This window comes from Myotis daubentonii, chromosome 3, assembly GCF_963259705.1.
Source record: "Myotis daubentonii chromosome 3, mMyoDau2.1, whole genome shotgun sequence".
Classification (NCBI taxonomy): Eukaryota; Metazoa; Chordata; class Mammalia; order Chiroptera; family Vespertilionidae; genus Myotis; species Myotis daubentonii.
Genome location: NC_081842.1, coordinates 35,731,104 through 35,751,406, shown reverse-complemented (window position 1 = coordinate 35,751,406; position 20,303 = coordinate 35,731,104). Strand labels below are relative to the sequence as shown.

General features: G+C 39.4%; 1 protein-coding gene across 3 annotated transcripts in view; it reads right to left on the bottom strand.

Moving 5' to 3' along the window:
- NAALADL2 (N-acetylated alpha-linked acidic dipeptidase like 2) overlaps nt 1-20,303 on the bottom strand; it is a 1,191,965-nt gene that overhangs the window by 514,337 nt on the left and 657,325 nt on the right. For all 3 annotated transcript variants that reach the window (XM_059687069.1, XM_059687068.1, XM_059687067.1), the window contains 2 exons: nt 16,159-16,432; nt 2,236-2,355 (listed from right to left, as the gene is read on the bottom strand). In XM_059687069.1, coding sequence (XP_059543052.1) covers nt 2,236-2,355; nt 16,159-16,432 — 394 coding nt within the window. The remainder of the gene's footprint in view (nt 1-2,235; nt 2,356-16,158; nt 16,433-20,303) is intronic.

Below are 20,303 nucleotides of genomic sequence, written 5' to 3'. Positions count from 1 at the left end.
GCTGGTGCGCAGCCACTGTCGCACTCAGGGCAGGGCCAATGGGGAGGTTATGGCTCAACCCCATCACACACAGAGCAGGGCCGTGTGGGGGGAGGAGGTTGGGGCGCCACGCCCTGTCACACACAGAGCAGGGCCGATCAGGGGGTTGGGGCACCGCACCCTGTCACACACAGAGCCACAGGGCAATCAGGGGGTTGGGGAGCTCCCCCTTATCAGGCACAGAGCAAGGCTGATCAGGGGGTTGAGGTGCCTTCCCCTGTCATGAAAAGAGCAGGGTGGATAGGGAGGTTGTGGCCCCGCCCCCTGTCACACACAGAGCCGCAGAGGGATCAGGGGGTTTGGGCACTGCCCCCATCACGCTGATCCCGGTGCCGGGAGGCCTCGCGGCTTCGCTGATCCCGGTGCTGGGAGGCATATTACCCTTTTACTATATAGGCTAGAGGCCTGGTGCACGGGTGGGGGCCGGCTGGTTTGCCCTGAAGGGTGTCCTGGATCAGGGTGGGGGTCCCAACTGGGGTGCCTGGCCAGTCTGGGTGAGGGGCTGAGGGCTGTTTTCAGGCTGGGGGTGACTGAAGCTCCAAACCACTCCTTTTTTCTTTTGTCTTATTTTATTCTGGGCCAGCTTTAGCTCTGAGGCTTGGCTCCAGCTCTTAGGCCTCCGCTGCTGAAAGTAGGTTTCTGGCCTTTGCTTACAATGTTGCGATACTGCTGGCTGAAGCCCGGCGGACTAAAGCAGGTTTCTGGAGTTTTGTTTAGCTTCTATATTTGTTACATAGTTGCTTCGAGTTGCAGCTCAGAGGCCAGCAAGGCAGGCAGGGAATGTTGGAGTCCTCCGTCACTGAAGCAAGCAAGCTTCATGTTAGTTTCAAGCTGCCTGGCTGCCGGCCGCCATCTTGGCTGGCAGTGAATTTGCATATTGCCCTGATTAGCCAATGGGAAGGGTAGTGGTTGTATGCCAATTACCATGTTTCTCTTTTATTAGATAGGATTATAAATGTCCTCTTTATAACTTATTTGTTTGATTTATGAGAATTTCCACATCATTATTTTTCTTTGAATTGTAATTATTGTACAGTATTCAGCTGTACAAATGTAGCATAAGTTTCAATACTTAATTGGATATTCTGTCACATCACTGGTCATCATTGTGTTTATCAACTCTGTTTTATTTCCCTTTAGAGTATATTGATTGAACTGGAATTACTGGATCAAAATGTGATTATTTTAAAGCATTTAATACATGTTGGCAAATTATCCTGTAAAAATTTATAGCAGTGTATACAATATTTTCATGACCATCTTAAAATTCTGGACAGTTATATATTATCACACACTGATTTAGGTGTAAGGGCATCCTTGGAAGATAATAAAAAACAGGCACACGATGTACTCTTGTCTCCTTACAGAGTATGCCAACAGATTTCTGAAACTTTTTCAGACCTGGCAATTAACACAGCTCATCTAGGGTTGGATGAAGATAAAGCCAATAGATCTTCAGAACCAGATAGTTTCAGTGATATAACTATACTGACCATTATTTTTAATAGTAAAAGAAAATTAAGTACAAATGAGCAATAGTGGCTGTCTATGATGGTGGCTCATTATGTGATACTTAGATCAAACTGCTTTAATTATGTAAATGCATCTGATGGATAAGTGTTAATAAACTTCTATTTAAATAAGTAAATCAAGAATCTGCTTCTCCTAAGCATATTACCGTTCAATTAAATTCCTAGCACAGTCAGTAACTGTGAAGTTATACAGTTGACAAAATCAATCACTAAGGAGTATAAATCAGCCAGATACTAGTATAACATAAACAATATAGTAATTAGTCAGTTTTGTCAATAGATTAAAAGTTTAACATATGTCATAAGAAGAGGACACCATTATTCTCATTTTCAGTATTCCAGACAGGTATCATTATGAAATTTATGCCAATTTTATCAAGGTCTCACAAACTCACTAATGCTTGGCTTACAGTATCTTCTGTATTAAGTTATAAGGATAACAACCTCTTTTTCTTAAAAATGTTAATTTAAAATGTTCTGTTTTGGAAAAGCCATCTTGCTGTGACACTCTCTACCTCCCTTACACACACACACACACACACACACACACACACACACACACACGCAACACACTCACTTCACACTCACAGAGGCATATAACTGCAATAAAGCAAAAAATATACATATATTCATCCCACCACCAAAAAATAACCATTGGACCAACCTTATAAAGTAGTGGCAATTTTCCTAATTTCAGGAGTGCAATCTGGTTTGTTATATTTCTCATATTTTTTATCCTTTTTAAATCATCTGCCTTTCCATAACTCACATCAATGATTTCAGCCTGAAAGAGAAGGAAAAAACACACAAAGGAAAATAAAGCCTTGTTGGAAGAATGATAGCAAATCCATTTGGTATGACAAAATCATTCCTAGAATGTGAAATGGTCAAGGGGAATCAATTCATTCTCTTCCCTTGTCCCAATAACCACAAACCTGCCCTTTCTACTTCTGTCAGGTACAGTGACTCTTGTGGTCACTTGAGAGGATGTTTGAGGGTCATGTTTGCTTGGTCATCTCCCTTCTCACGAAGTTACAGACCACCAAGTTTATTGTATTTTAGATTCGTATTTCTGGATTTTGAATCATTTTATAAAACACTGCAAGATTAAATCCCTTAAGGTTCAACTACAGTCATATCATTCTCAGGCTTAAAAAAAATTCAAAGACCCTGTACTGTTATCCAAATTGAGTGTAAAGTCCATCATGCAAAGCTGTTCAGGTTGTGCATGTATCTATGTGTGAATGATAACCCCTTGAGTTGTGAAGGAAAAAACTTATACTCCCACCTGCATCAATCTGGCATTCAAGGACTTTAGAATATGGTCCCAAACTATTACTATTTCTGCCATAGCCTCCCCCCCCCCCCATCCCAGACAGTTATACTCTACATCAATATTTCTCAATTTTAAAAGTCCCCAGTTATTAACATAAAAATGACATGACTTTCCGGAGATCCTAATGGGCATCCTCTGATATAGTTGCCCTTTCTTACTCCTTGAAAAGTACTGCACTGAAGGTTTTCTCAAACACATATTCCTATGAGCCAAGATGATATATCTCATCCCTACTTTCTGTAATTTCCATTATAAAAATAGTTGTTATGCTTTTCACTGGAAAAATGATATTACAACACAAAATGTGCTGTTTCAATCTCCAGCATATCTGCAAGGAAGTGTTGATAAGGACTTAGTGGTGCCAAGCAGTGAAAGTATGAAGAAGGAGGATCCAGATCTTGAAATGCCCATGGTTGTCAATTGGAGCTAATGCACTTCAGCCAGTATTTGAAAAGGGCTTCCATACAGGTCTCACTTCAAGAAAGAATTCTGTTTTTAGAAGAACATATGAATACCACCAAGAGATTGGTAAGTGTGTTAGAAGAAATATTTCTGGCATAGAGAGTATTTCCTTAGCAATTAAGTCATATTCATTTGTAAGAACTTTACAAAATACATTAAAACTCATTTCAAATGTTATCTGCCTGCTGAATTTTATCTTTCTGATGTTCAATTCTAATTTGAATCCAAGTTTCTGTCTCTCTTAACAACCCCCCAGGACCCACAAACTTATCTATGTTTCATTTTCTAGTACAGTGAAATTTTCTTAGTGATGGGTCCATTGTGTACCCATTCTCACCCAGGTACCCTGCATACACTGTTGACTTATCTGTCTTAAATTAAAATGATTACACCTTATAAAATATCTCTGAAAAGTAAAGCTGTACTTTCAAATGGATTTGCCAAGAAAACCTAATTTGTTAAACAAACTTCTGTCAGAATATTTTTATTATAATTCTCTTCCAATAAAAATGTGATTAAATCAGTGCTTTATTAATACCACTTTAGAGTTTGCTGATGCCATTATGATATGCATATTTGTTGATTTAGGAATTTAAAGACTTGATTAAATAACTGATCACATAATACTAATACTCACATTGAAAAATGAGATAATTCATAGTTTCCACTTCAAATTTTTAAGCTACCTACTAATTATTTGTGATTCACTGAGAGAATCTTAAAACAGGGCTATTACTCAATTGGTTACATTAAAGAACATATTTTTCTTATTTGAGAGAGTTTGAGGGGAAATCATACTGGTCTGAGAGGACGTAGACCAGTCTGTGAGTTGTTTTGTTGTGTACATAGCAGAAAGGTATGGCAGCTACAAAAATAAAAATTCTGTAAAAGATATTTAATTATTGGAAAATAGCAATAACTTGCATCAACAATGGCAATTTCAATTAAATAATTTTTCCACTCATCTTCTACAAATAGCACATGTCAACACATTAAAGCATTTTAATATACTAGTAATAGGGTTGTTATTTTTCACAAAAATATTCCTCAATACAGGAATTATTATATTATAGTATTATATTAGTTGATTTTGGCTTATGCACTTTGAGGTTATTCATTAAAAATCAGTAATTACAAAAGTCTCAATGTTCTGAAGGTTTGACAGGTGATAATAAAAATGTATTTATTGCTTTCAAAAGAACCAGGTCCTTTCTAAATGTCTTTCCTATTTACCTTCAAGCAAGCTGAAAATCACAGCTGCAAGAAAGCACATTGAATTTTTCCTAGACACAAATCAATATACAGTGATATGATAAAATGTCAAGCCATTTCTTTCCACACATTCAAGTTGCAGCAATGCACCTCTTCTTACTGTATGTATGGTGTCTCTCTAGAAAATTGTTCACTCAACTGGTTGGACTACTATGATTAATTTACATGCAAAAATTAAGAATGGAGTCACACCCAACTAGTCTCTTTGGGGAATGTCAAATGAGCAGGAACCTAATTACCCGTTTAACTATTTACTCCATGTGCACCCATTGTTCTATTGTGGACTTCATTGACAGATAGGAGAGAGTACTGAGAGAGACAGAGTAAAATGGAACTAGTTCTGTTTTGTTTTAAATGTTTGTCTTTTTTTTTACCAAAGAAAAATATGAAAAAATCTCCACTTTAAATTTGTTTAAATAATATGTTAAATTTCAAACTGAGAACAAATAAAACAACAGAAACAATTCAGACAAAAAATCAAATATTTTATACTTGTCAAAAAAAACACAACACGTATTGAGATGACAACAGAGAAGAAGATTGGTACACTTTAGAACAAATATTAAACATTAAAATATTGCCCTAGCCGGTTTGGCTCAGTGGATAGAGCATTGGCCTGTGGACTGAAAGGTCCTGGGTTCGATTCCAGTTAAGGGCACATGCCTGGGTTGCGGGCTCGATCCCCAGTAGGAGGTAGCCAGTCAATGATTCTCTCTTATTGATGTTTCCATCTCTCTCTCCCTCTCCCTTCCTCCCTGAAATAATAATTTTAAAAAATGTATCTAAAAAATAAAATAAAATTATCTTCTACCTATGGTAAAATAGAAGGAATCATAAATCAGACAATTAAATAAACAGGACTAAAAATAAAAATATTAAAAAGTGATGCTACTATGTCAGTGCTCCTGTTACCATTGTAACTAGCTAGTTAATATTAAAATAGGAAGAGCGGAAAGGGGAGGCCAGACATTATAAGCACAGTCCTCTGGGCAGCTTCACCAGGAAGCTGCAGTTTCACACTCCCCACAGAGAAGCACAGATCCATTCCCTGCAGATCACTGGGGGCAGGGGCCCAACAAGTGGGGAGATGGACACAGGTACAGGAAAGTGGGGTGATGTAGTCTAGCCTGGGGAACAAAGACAATTGGCTAAGGCGTGGAGTCAATGAAAGCACAGGAAATCCAGAAGGAGTCATTGGTTAAGCTCCCAGTTAAGATTCCCAGACAAAGGAGTTCTCTCTCTCTTGTTCCTCTTGTGCTCCTGTTTCTCCCTTGCTCCTTGAGCCTGCCAAGTGGCCCTAGAAGCTGCATGGTCCTTGGCTATGCAGATGCCACACGCAATGGGCTGCTGGGAACACAAGCTCACCCGGCCAGACACTGGACGTGACTAGACTTTAATATAGAGCAGAAACTCTTGAGAGTGGGTATAATCCTAGCTCTGCTGAAGACAAAAGGGTACTTTTTTTTCCATGGCAAGACAGAGGGAGATGAACCCTTACTATTACATCATCAATAAAACTTTCCACCATACTTCATCCTCCTGTGTGTGTGGTGCGGGGGGAGGCTTAGGAAATTCTTATTCTTGTGGCATCCCAAGAACCCCACTTCTACCAGGAACAAGTGGGGACACAGGAAACACCACACCTATAACATTTCTATGGTTCTATATAAAAATGGAGAAGCACCCTAAGCAGAAGCAATAGAAGACAGAAATGAATAAATTATTTCCTGTGATCAGCTAAGAACAATCATAGAAAATAACCAGGTCAGAGAAGTGTCTCTGGGGACATCCACCTGTGGGGTGGCCTGGGCTCCACACTGAGGAATAATCCAGTGCCACGTTTTCTCTTCTACCTTGAAGTAGCAAAATTTATTCATGCTTAGGAAATGATATATGCTTTGGAAATTTTCAGATTTGACATTTTCAACCAAATCAATCACTCTGAATCCTCCTAGCTCCTCTCTAAGAGAGATTCTGAATGTACAGAATGTTTGAAAAGCCTGCTTTGACTAAAACAGTAATTTTCTCCTCAAAATTAGAAATCGTAAACTCAAGCAGTTCTCCTAGTGACAAAATACATTATCAGAAGTACCATTCATCTCAATATAAGTTTTATTTTAGAAATTTACTACTATCTCATATAATTTACCTTTTGAATAATCTTTAAATTAAAGTGCTTAGGCTTATTAAAAATGTGAAAATTCAAAATTATTTCTGATGTTTACCTTTATCCTTTCTAAATAGCATGAGTATATTAGTACTTACAAAGAGTTCAATATTCAGAGATTGTTAGAATTTTATTAGTACTTCATTTTCAAGTTCATGCAAGTGCTTTTCATCATGGACATTATTAGGAAAACCACAATGCATTGAATCATAAAAAACGATTGCTGCTTCCTTCCCCGCCCCCATGGCAGACATCACTAATCAATCATAGTTCTTCCATGAATCAAACTGCTTCTCTAAACATTATTCTAGCTAATCAAAGTCAATTAAATAGAGATTGGCATAAGGAGTGTGCTATATAAAATATATAATAGTTTAATATTAAATAATTGTTCATTTGAATAACTAATATTTAATTATTTAAATTATTTAATAACTGAAGCAGCACAAGTACTATCAGTTAAGATGGACTTCTAAGCAATCAGAAGGGTCATCGGCTAGTATGGGAAACTAGTATATGACAACTGAATTCAACAATAAGGATGAGAAACATGATACATTTTGCTATGTTTGGTTTAAGCAATCAGATAAAAATGTCATACTTATCACATTTTTTCCTTTAATAAACACTTGAAAAATATTTGCTAAAATGATATACTAAATACAGTATCTTGACATTCAGTAATTATTTAAGATATTTGCATTTTTTAAAAATAGTATAACAGGTACACATCCATTTAAAAGATAATAAAATTAAGTTAAAAGTGTAACATAGAAATTTAACCAAAGTGAAGCACAGTTCTGTCAGGATTACATTTCCATATTTTAAGTCTATTGTCTCCAAAGTCAATAGACAAAATCATGTAAGTTAGAAAACACAAATTATCAGTAAGAAAAAATAATTTTAAGTGGCCCCAGATTTAACAAATAGGCCCTTACAGAATATTTACTCATTTGCATTATTTGGCCAACATATTCAAAATAAAAATCAGCCAGAATATCTTTCCCTTCTACCCACTTATATTAAACAGTCATTTTAAAAGTTAAAACTATATATCTTAAAAAGGAAATCATAAAATATATGTATAGAACTAGGAAAATAAACAGGAGAAAACAAAAATTATGGAAGTCCAAGAAAGAGGGGGTATTAAAGAGAAAAGTTTGTTATTTTCCAACCACATGGGTCAGGTTGTATTTTAGCTTCTGAAGGTATGGAGGAAAACGAGTTACAAAAACTGGCTTTATACTGTGTTTACTTTCTCTTGATGAGACATCAACAATAAAAAAGTCAAGAAAGATAGTGACAGTTCAGAAGATTCCAGTTATGCTATGCCCTAAAGAAAATATGGACAGAGTAGTTTAGAGGGATGGGGAGTCATTTTGATAAGAAAGTCAGGGAAGACATTGCTAAGGAAATCACATCTAAATGATGAGAAGCCATGAACTGACCTAGGTGAACCTTTCGGCAGAGGTAAGTACAAACTCTGAGAGAATGAAGACCTCTGCAAATGAAACAAAGACATCAAATATGTTAAGGTGGAAAACATGACTTCTGAATTTTGAAAGAGGAAGTTATTGTTTTTCTTATAGGGGGTGGGCATTAGATAAGGATGGATTTTCAGGAATGTATCAATGAAGGAAGGAACAACTGTCAGGTGGTACTCAACAGTTAGAAGGAACAGTTGAGATGTACAGCTGAGAGAGGTAATAGTATGTTGGTTAGTTAGTCAGTTTTTACCAAAAATGCAATAAGAAGGTTTGTGGACTAAAAAGAAGATTTAGCCTCATTTGTTCTATAAATCCTAGAAACAAAAGAAGTATATAGAAACTGGATCTAGATTATTCTTTCTCAAAGTGAGAATGGATGAAATAAATTAGTGTAAAAGTGATTAATCCTATTCCATTTACATTTTCACCAACAACAAGTGATGATGAGAGTGTCTGTAAATGTACCGCCATTCCCATGTTTAACCTATTTACTCTATTTTGCTATAGTAAACCAAGAATAAAACTCTTAAAAAATAATAATAACAACAACAGCTCTGGTAAACTGCTCCTGAACTAAACATTCTGAAAGGACTCAATCATCTCCCTGAGTGAGATTGGAGAGCAATGGGAAAATAGGGTCGTTGCCTTGAAAGTCTAGGAAGAGAGCTGATGGACCAGTTCCAGGTGCTTGAGGACAAAGAAGGAAGCTCAGCGGGTAATTTCTGCAAAATGTTCCAGGAGATAGAAGTATCTCAGAAAAGTATATGCATGGGTTGGCAAAAGTAGGTTTACAGTTGTGAGGCTATGAAACACATGTTTTTTTTATTTAATTATTATTAATTATTATATTATTTATTTGTAACAACTATGGAACTACTTTTGCCCACCCCTGTATCTGATATAATGGTAATTTGAGGAAATTCTTTATCTTCCATTAGATTTGTCTAGAACAGTGATTCTCAACCTTCCTAATGCTGCGACCCTTTAATACAGTTCCTCATGTTGTGGTGACCCCCAATTTCATTGTTACAAATTGAACCTCATTAAAGCAGAGTGATTAATCACAAAAACAATATGCAATTATATATGTGTTTTCCGATGGTCTTAGGCGACCCCTGTGAAAGGGTCATTGGACCCCCAAATGGGTAGAGACCCACAGGTTGAAAACCGCTGATCTAGAAGGTAAACTCTATCTGACCATTGAACTTCCCCTTTCCGGAAATAAACATCAAAAAAACAGAAGGCAATTTCCTGCCACTCACTATTCAATTATTGATTTTTAAAAAAAATAATAGTTTAATGATTTTTAGAGAGAGAGAAATGGAGAAGAGAGAAACATCGATGTAAGAGTGTAATATAGATGAGCTGCGTCCTGCACCCCCCTTACTGGGGATCCAACCAGCAATCCAAGTGCCCTGACCAGGAATCAAACCAGCAACTTTGTGGTGCCTGGGACGATGCCCAACCAACCGAGCCACACCGCCAGGGCATAATCATTGATTTTTTTAGTTGTCTCTATGACTTTGGATGAAAGGTATATGAAATTTGAAGTGGAATCTGAGTGCAATCTCACTTTCTACCCAATGGCATTGTTCTTGGTGCTGTCCAAACCACCTAATACTGTAGCCTTGCTGTAATTGGCCTACAAGTCTTGTGCGATGTTTCTTTCTCTCTCTCTCCCTCTCCCTTCTCTAAAATAAATAAAAATTTATTTTAAAAAACTGAAATAGTTATGGATTTGACTATGGGTTGAAGATTTTTCTTAGGCTTGACAATGTGGGAAGAGTGAAGTAATCGAGGAGGGTATGAAGTGAGCAACTGCAGAAGGAGATAAAGGCAAGAGGAAGATCACAGGAAAGCCTAGCTGTTAGAGAATTGGAAATCGACTAGAAAGCCTTTGAGTCTGTGAAAAAAGTCCATATTTGTTTTAATTCAACTATCCTTGCATGAAAACTTTTATTTTATATGCTTTTGTTCTCTTTCCCACATAAAAAATGTAACCTTTCTCACAAATATTTAATTATGAACAATATGTTGTGATAGATCACTTCTTTATTTGTAAATGCTTCTGTCTAAATTTTAAATATTGGAAAAAGTGTACATGTAAATATATAAAATATGTGGCAACTAGTCCCATGATTATTATCCTCAAATTAGCAGAAGTTATGAATGTGAATGTGTATGTCAATGCACATGTGCAAGTGTGTATTATGAGAATGATTAAACTAGGCCAGATTTATGACATGATATAAAAGAAAAAGAATATAATACTAAACTGTTTATGTCCTCTTTGCTACCCATTTTCTATAGAGATTGTATAATGGAATCAATCATTCCAGTATATCTTTAGAACATTCATATTCAGTAGCCATATCTGTCCATTTTTTAGATGAGGAAACTAAAGTTTAGGATGTTTAAATAACTTATGTTTTAAGTTAGCAGTATTAAGCCATGGAGTCTTGTAATTGTTTACCTGGCTTCCAGTTTCTTCCATTAGACTTCCAACTACATATAAGCAATGTCCAAAGCTTTCTTTTTAACCACTTTGTCCCCTATGATTGGCATCCAAAAGGCACTCAGCGTGTATTTGCTGAATGTTGATGGCTTCCTGCTCTATTAGGGAGACCCAGCTGGCTAAGTGCTATATTAGTCAGTTACTCTTTCCATATCAAATTAAAATATATAGGAAAATATTAACAATCATAGGAAACTTCATTTAATAAATGATATTAAACTTATTAAGGCAAGGATATTGAAGGAGTTGCTAATTCATTCAAGAGAACTCTTCCCGGAGACAGTGAAAGTAATATGACAGAATTCTGTCTTTTAAAATAATTTATCTTAGTGTATCAAAATAGTGCATAAACCTAAGGATCAACTTTTGCACAGATCTCTCTAGTTCTGCAGGGAGGTAAATCTTACATGAAAACTACATATTTAAATGCTAGCATTTTATGGAAATTAAAATATAAATTAAATCTGCTGGAAAAGTTACATTACCACTTAGTTTTATAAGTAGTATGCTTTAAATCATATCAAAAGTAAAAATAAAAAGGCTGACCTAGACTTTTCTGTCAAATTACACTTAATTATGGAGATTCAGAAACTTTACAGGTAACTTTAGTCAAATTAGAAGTCTCTAGTAAAACACTTTCTCACTAAAATGTCCATATTTGTTTTAGTTTTATATGCTTTTGTCCTCTTTCCCACATAAAAGATGTAACCTTTCTCACAAATATTTAATTATGACAATATGCTGTGATAGATCACTTCTTTATTTGTAAATGTTTCTGTCTAAATTTTAAATATTGGAAAAAAAATATATATATAATATGTGGCAACTAGTCCCATGGTTATTATCCTCAAATTAGCAGAAGTTATGAAATTGTTTTGTTAATTCAGTGCACAAAGCTCATGATATCAGGAATACATGGGATTTGGGCAAAGGTATTGTATGTAATTTTTTAAAATTAATAACTTTTATACAATTGTGTTCACAGCTATTTATCTCACAATTTTTCATTGTTGATCAAAAGATAGATCCCAAGAGAAGAAAAGAAAGACAAAAAAAAAAAAAGCAAAATCATTTTCAACATTGAAAAGCAGCTCCAAGCTTACATTTTCTGTTGGTGAGAAAGTACCTTAATCTTCATACTCATACAATTCTATTCCACTCCTTTAGCTTCTGAAATTTTTATCTATAACAGGAATCCTTCAGAGCCAAATGCATATAGCTTTGCCTTTTGTCATAACACTGATAAGTTTGTTTTTGTTTAAGAATATTAAAAATAAAACAGGAAGACAATGTTTTCCTAGCCATGCGAAAATAGACATCTGACTTGCAAGTTATTCAAAGATTCCATGCAGTGGTTATATTTTTATATTTTAAGACATTTTAACAAATTATTTGATGGTGTTCAAATTTCATACGTTAAACTATGTCTTGATGTTTTACACAACAAAGATAACACTGCTCTTCAGGACCAACTTGACAGAATTTGTAATTCTGCGTTCAAAAATGAAATACTTCTGCCCTGGATGGATTGGCTCAGTGGATAGACTGTCAGCCCACAGACCAAAGGATCTTGGGTTTGGTTCCAAGTCAAGGGCAGGTATCTCAGTTGCAGGCTCCATCCCTGGCCCTGGTTGATGTTGGAGGCAACCAGTCAATGTGTCATGTGTCTCTTTTACATGGATGTTTCTCTCTCTTGCTCTCTTTTTCTTTATCTCTCTCTCTCTCTCTCTCTCTCTCTCTCTCTCTCTCTCTCTCTCTCATCTCTATCTATCTCTATCTCTATTCTCTCAACCCCCCTCCCTCCTCTCTACTCTAAAAAAATTCAATGGAAAAAATATCCTCAGGTGAGGATTTAAAAATAATAATGTAAAAATTAAAAACAAATACTTTATTCCTAGTTTATTTGATTTTCAGTTTTTAATTAAAAATATAATCAGGGACTTATATATAGTCTATTATTTACTTACATTAGTGCACATTGAAAGGAAATTAATTAGAAGGTGGCCAATGGGGCGGGACTGGGGGAAACAGGCCTGACAGGCCTTGGAGTCAACCTCCCGCTGTCCCCCCGCAGCCGCTGCACCTGGGGTGGAGCCATGGCTCAAAGGTGGTTTTTGGAGTGAGCAGGGTCCCTCTGGGAGGTGGGGTTCCTCAGCCTGGACTGTGGGGATTGGGCTGAAACTGGCTCTCAGACATCCCCTCAGGGGTCCCGGATTGCAAGAGGGTGGTTCTCGGGTGACACACCCTGGAATTGGGCTCCCTCCTCTCTGGTTCCAGGTGCATCACCCAAGAACTGCCACTGCCAAGTCACTGCTGCTCAGCAGCTCCTGCATTGATTGTCTGCCCCTGGTGGTCAGTGTGCATAATACCTACCGGCTGGTTGGCCAGATGGTCACTTAGCCATATATATATATATATATATATATATATATATATATATATATATATATATATATATATTCAAAGCATTTTCCTCCCTGATGATTGATATTTGTCATGTTAAACAGAATACAGGACCATTATAATCAGACAGCAGGGTAAAAAGTTTGTGCTTCCAAATCTTATGGTAGATAGTTCTGATATTTTCCTAATTTATCCCATTTGAATGTATCTACTTTATTCCACATAATAATAACATTTATAGAGTGCTTTCCAAGTGCCAGGCACTTTACGTGATTTTTATAATTTCTTTCCCACAACCACTTGGGATACTAGTATGTTTCCTCTTATAAAAATAAAAACATAAACGCTTACAGAATTGAAGTGGCTAACCCACAGTTGTGCACCTGATCAGGAAGGGTGCTAGCCTGGGTTCTCTGAGGAATGAGGCAGTGATAAATGTGTTGATATCAATATTTTAAGCACAGTAAATAAGTTGGTGAAAATAAATTTCTACACAAAATTGCATTATTGGGTTTGTCTTTCAGACACAAAGGAATACTTAATAGAAAGAACACTCTAAAACCCATAAAATGTATTGGAATAAAAACAAATCCCCTGTTCAAAACTAAAAACATGGCTGACCCAACCTGACCAACCCATATTAAATATTAATTGTTCCCTTTGCTTTCTGCATCTGTGTGGGTTTCACAAAGGACACAAGACATAATTGCACAGGGATTACATGAAGTCATATATTCTATTTGTAAAACTGACTAGACATTGTCAACACTCACTACCAATGTCTTTAACAGCATGATGATATTATAGTGGGTATTTGCCTTTTAATAAAAATATAAATTACTGTTTATTCCCCAAAGCTAACCTCACTCATGCTAAATTATGTATGTATCCATCTTAATATGTATTTTGCATCTGACAGGACAACTCTCCTTAGGACCCTTTCACTGACCCACCTGTCATTATGATGGGGTAAACAATGTCACCTTTCCAGTGCACGATGAATTACAAAGAAGTTGCAAAGTACACCATCCATCATGCTGGCACTGTGCCGGTTTTCCAAGTAGATCTCAGATATCACAAATGCTGTTTAGACTGTTACCAAAAAGCAAAAATTGGAAGCTTATCCCAAACAGTCACATGATGAATGGACATGACAGCTCTTCAAAGAAAAGGGGCACTCCTCTTCTACAAATAACCTTGTCAAAAGCAAAGTAGTGGGGAGCTTTGCTGGCAGTCAAACTAGAATAATTTAGGAACTTGTTAATGGCTTTGCCTGATAGAAATTCATGCAAACACAATGTACTCAAAATAAAAAATTAGGTATGCCTGAGCAGCAGCAACCTCTCAAGCTTGATTTGAATTAGGAAATGATCTGAAGGGATGCAGAAAAATTACTAGTGTTCTATTAATTAGAATATGTGAGTATCAATAATACATCTGTCTAAAACATGTACATAAAATATGCAAGTACTCCATATGCATGTAAAACAGTCACCTACAAATTGCTTTGCTTTTGAAAATCATAATACAACTAGAGCTTTAAAAATCCATATAAATACCTTATTAGATCCTTTATTGAATAGATATTTAAATATGTTTTTAATTTATATCAGACAGAGGGAGGAAGAGGAGAGATAGAAACATTAATGATGAGAAATAATTATTGATCAGCTGCCTCCTGCACGCCCCCTACTGGGGATGTAGCCTGCAACCCAGACACATGCCCCGTTGGGAATCGAACAGAGACCTCCTGATTCATAGGTCAATGCTCAACCACTGAGCAATACCATCCGGGTTAAATATTTCATATATTAATCAGAGCTAATCAGAAGTTAGATTCTTAAAAATCTGTGGCAATAATGAACAACAATCAGAAACATAACATTATTTCATTTGTATTAAATAAAGCAATCTACAGTTTTATAAAAGATTAAATGTACTCATTAAGTCGATATTTTTACAAGGAAACAGACCACTTGTTATTTAAGAAAACTAGTGACCAGTTATATATTGTATCTAACTGGGAAATTGTCTTTACTACGGCCTAGGCCAGGGGTGGGCAAACTTTTTGACTCGAGGGCCACAATGGGTTCTTAAACTGGACTGGAGGGCCGGAACAAAAGCATGGATGGAGTGTTTGTGTGAACTAATATAAATTCAAAGTAAACATCATTACATAAAAGGGTACGGTCTTTTTTTTTTTTTTTTAGTTTTATTCATTTCAAACAGGCCGGATCCGGCCCGCGGGCCGTAGTTTGCCCACGGCTGGAATAGGCTCTGTCCTCCAAGATTTACATATATTAGTCAATTTGATTCTCAAAACAACCTTATGATATTGGAAATATGATTAGCCACATTACAGAGTTGAGGAAACAGCCCGAGAGCTGAGATTGAAACCTGTCCATGTGGCTCTAGAAGCCATGCACTTAACCTCAATGCCAAAAAAACACAGCACCAAAAAACAACAAAAACTAACCCAGAAAATAACAAAGCAATAACCCACAGCTGGCCTTCTAGCTCAGGTGTTTTCCATTAAGAAAGTGGAAGTACTCTATTTCAAATCTTAAAAGTGTGAATAATCACATCAATTTTCCACTGCCCTCACCTCTATTCCTTCTGTCCATAGCAATCTATTAAAATCTGCCTTTCAAAAACAAAGAATGAAATGAACATGTACTCTATGTACTAAGGGAAATGTGAATGACTCAGTCACATGTTCAACACTTTTGAATTAAATTCTTCTAACGTGTTTTCACTTTCCAAATATGACAAGTCAAGTGCCAGGCAATCCAAATCTTCCTTTTCCTTCCCTGGCATCTCCACACTGAGGACTTTTAACAGTTACTTTTGTATGTTGCATCTTGCCAGTTAGTTCACTTTAGATGAAAGCTGCTGTTTTCTAATTCTATTTCACTGTAACTGACAGAGACAAATGGTCATATTACCTCGAGAGTTCCTTTGGCAGAATAGGCTGCATATGAGGAGAGCAGATCTTGGCTGCGGTGTGTTCTGGCTTCTCCATCGCAAGGCTGGCCATTAACATGAAAGCATTGGCCACTGCTGCTCAGCGTCACAGAGCTGGGAGAAGGGCCTGGCAGGCTCAGCAGCACAGAGTAATTTACAAACTGCACATCATCTAGGCCCAGAGAAGTCCACTGAGCCTTAATCGTCTTTGAAATTTCTGTGTCATCCTCGCTTTTGTACAGTGGTATCAAATTTCTGAAAGAAATTTAAAAAGCACATTATAAAAAGATAAGAAAATCTTTATTCTTTTTAGTTGTGACTGTTTCATATATGGACAATTATTAATAGCTGTGGATATGAAAGATGAATGAGATGGGCCACTACACAAGAAACTCCCGGTTAGGTAGAGGTGATGAGCTTGCGCAGAAATCGCACTAAATCAAAACAGAATGAATTAAGTTCTTAAGAGTTAACAAAGCACTGTGGGACTGAAGAGAACAGAGTGATTAATTCCAACGAGTTCTTTTATTTGTTCTGATCCTTCTATGGACACAATCCATTTAAAACTCAGTTCAAAAACTAGGAGTCATACTGGTTAAGACAGTTCTGTATTACTGTTACTATTATTTCATACTAGAAGCTCAGTGCATGAAATCCCTGCATGGGTAGGGTCCCTAGGCCTGGCTGGCAATAGGGCCAATAGGGGCCTTCCAGCTGCCAGCCAGGGCCTTCCTTCTGGCTGCCGGCTGGGGCATTTCTTCGTTCTGTGCCACCCCATGGTGGTCAGCGCACATAATAACGAGCAATCAGTCTCCGGGTCGAATTCTCGTGGGGACAATTTGCATATTAGGCTTTTATATATAGACTAGAGGCCCAGTGCAAAAAATTTGTGCACTCAGGGGGGAGGGGGGGTCCCTCAGCCCGGCCTGTGCCCTCTCGCAGTCTGGGACCCCTTGGGAGATAACGACCTGCTGGCTTAGGCCTGCTCCCGGGTGGCAGAGGGCAGGCCCAATCCTTAGGTGCAGCCCCTGGTCGGGCTCAGAGCAGGGCCGATTGCGAAGTTGGGGTGCCGCCCCCTGTCATGCACAGAGCAGGGCGATCAGGAGGTTGTGATGCCACCCTCAGTCACGCTCAGGGTAGGGCCGATTGGGGGGTTGGGGCACCGTCCCCTGTCACACTCAAGGCAGGGTCGATGGGGAGGTTGCGGCGCCACCCCCTGTCACGCACAGAGCAGGGCCAATCAGGGGTTGGGGCGCTGCCCCCTGTCATGCACACAGCAGGGCCCATGAGGGGGTTTGGGCGCCGCCCTCTATCACCCACAGAGCAGAGCCGATCAGAGGGTTGGGGCACCGCCACTCTCACAGGACAGGGCCGATGGGGAGGTTATGGCTCTACCCCATCACACACAGAACAGGGCCCGTGGGGGGAGGGGGGTTGGGGTGCCACACCCGGTCACACACAGAGCTACAGGGCGATCAGGGGGTTGGGGAGCCGCCCCCCTATCAGGCACAGAGCAGGGCTGATCAGGGGGTTGGGGCGCCTTCCCCTGTCAGGAACAGAGCAGGGCCGATAGGAAGGTTGTGGCCCTGCCCCCTGTCACACACAGAGCCTCAGGGTGATCAGGGGGTTTGGGCACTGCCCCCTGTCATGCTGATCCCGGTGCCAGGAGGCCTTGCGGCTCCACTGATCCTGGTGCTGGGAGGCATATTACCCTTTTACTATATAGGGTAGAGGCCTGGTGCAAAGGTTGGGGCCGGCTGGTTTGCCCTGAAGGTTGTCCTGGATCAGGGTGGGGGTCTCCACTGGGGTGCCTGGCCAGCCTGGGTGAGGGGATGATGGCTGTTTGCAGCTGGTCACACACCCTTCAGGGTGGGGGTCCCCACTGGGGTGCCTGGCCAGTCTGGGTGAGGGGCTGAGGGCTGTTTTCAGGCTGGGGGTGACTGAAGCTCCAAACTGCTCCTTTTTTCTTTTTTCTTTTTTTATTCTGGGCCAGCTTTAGCTCTGAGGCTTGGCTCCAGCTCTTAGGCCTCCACTGCTGAAAGTAGGTTTCTGGCCTTTGCTTACAATGTTGCGATCCTGCTGGCTGAAGCCCGGCGGGCTAAAGCAGGTTTCAGAGGTTTTGTTTAGCTTCTATATTTGTTACATAGTTGCTTAGAGTTGCAGCTCAGAGGCCTGCAGCGGCAGGAGGGGAATGTTGGAATCCTCCATCACTGAAGCAAGCAAGCCTCATGTTAGTTTCAAGCTGCCTGGCTGCCCGCCGCCATCTTGGCTGGCAGTTAATTTGCATATTGCCCTGATTAGCAAATGGGAAGGGTTGTGATTGTACGCTAATTACCATGTTTCTCTTTTATTAGATAGGACTAGAAGCCCAATGCACGAAGATTTGTGCAAGAATTGGCCATCCTTCCCCTGGCTGCCGTTTCCACCTTTGATCAGGCCCGGAGCCACCTTTCTGCCTTCCCACACTGCCCAGAGCCCCTGAGCAGCTGGGGTGGTGCAAACGCCTGCATCGTCGCCATGGTGACGATGCAAGCGTCCTTCCCTGCCCCCAGCTTCTCAGTGCCTGTGTATGCAAATTAACCTGCCATCTTTGTTGAGTTAATTTGCATACTCACTCCTGATTGGCTGATGGGCATGGAGAAGGTATGGTCAATTTCCATCTTTCTCTTTTATTAGTGTAGATAAAACTATGTGATTAACATATAGCTATTGCTATTGCAACTAATAGAGACAGAACCCGCTCTGATACAAATTACATGCCAAATTGCATGATGCTATGACCACAATGATATACAATAAAATCAGTATATCATGGTAAAACCAACCACAGCTTCTCAAAGCAATATGAAATTATTCTTTTGTGTGTGCATGCTAAAGTCTATATATTTACTTCTATACATATCCCATAATCCATAGTGATACTATATATTTTTGCTTATGATATCCTAGAAAAGAATCTGTTAAAAATATGTGTAGAACCTAGACAGAATCTGACAAGGAAATTAAAAGATTATAATCCAATAAAGTTTTGTTTTGTTTTATGATGGAATTCACAAGATCACCATTCCACCCCAAAATATATATATATATACACACACACTAGGAGCCCAGTGCACGAAATTCGTGCACTGGTGTCGGGGGTGGGGAGTGTCCCTCAGCCCAGCCTACCCCCTCTCACATCCTGGGAGCCCTCAGGCGTTGACCCCCATCACCCTCCAATCGCAGGATCGGCCCCTTGCCCAGGTCTGATGCCTCTGGCCTAGGCGTCTGGCCCAGTCAGCAGGGACCTGCAGTGGCAGCGGGGGGCGCCACGATCGCGCGGGCTCCACCCCTGCCCCTGCAGGACGCCTCTGGCGGAGGCATCCGGCCCGGGCAGCGGGGACCCACAGCTGCAGCAGCCCCGCGATCGTCGGCTCTGCTTTAGGCCCAGGCAAGGGGCCCCTAGCTCCTGGGACTGCCAGCTTCGACCTTGCCCAGCTCCCATTGCTGGCTCCACCCCTACTTCCTGCTATCACTGGCCAGGTCGGAAAAGGCACCTGATTCTCCGATCATGGCTGGGGGGCAGGGCAAAGGCGGCCCCAGGGCCGCCTTTGCCCTGCCCCCCAGCTCTTAGCTTCCCCCTGGGTTTCCGATCACTGTCAGTGGCAGGGGCTTCTTCCTGCTTTCCCTTTCGCCTCCCTGCATTGTGCCTACATATGCAAATTAACTGCCATCTTGTTGGCAGTTAACTGCCAATCTTAGTTGGCAGTTAACTGCCAATCTTAGCTGGCAGTTAATTTGCATATAGCCCTGATTAGCCAATGAAAAGGGTATTGTCGTACGCCAATTACCATTTTTCTCTTTTATTAGTGTAGATATATATCCTCTTATGAGAATTTTTTTGCTATCCAAACTATCACCTAAGTGAATATTTGATAATCGTTGTTTTTTTTGCCCATACATAATTTTTTTCTCATCCATAGTTGTTACTTTTTGGACCCTGTTTATTCAAGAAAACCAAAATGAAATACTTCCAAAAAATGGAATAAAAGTACACACAATGAAAAAAAAAATACATACAATAGTAAAGGAAGGAATTGCTGGAGACAAAAAGTAGGTCTATTGACACAGCTTAAAAGGAAGATGT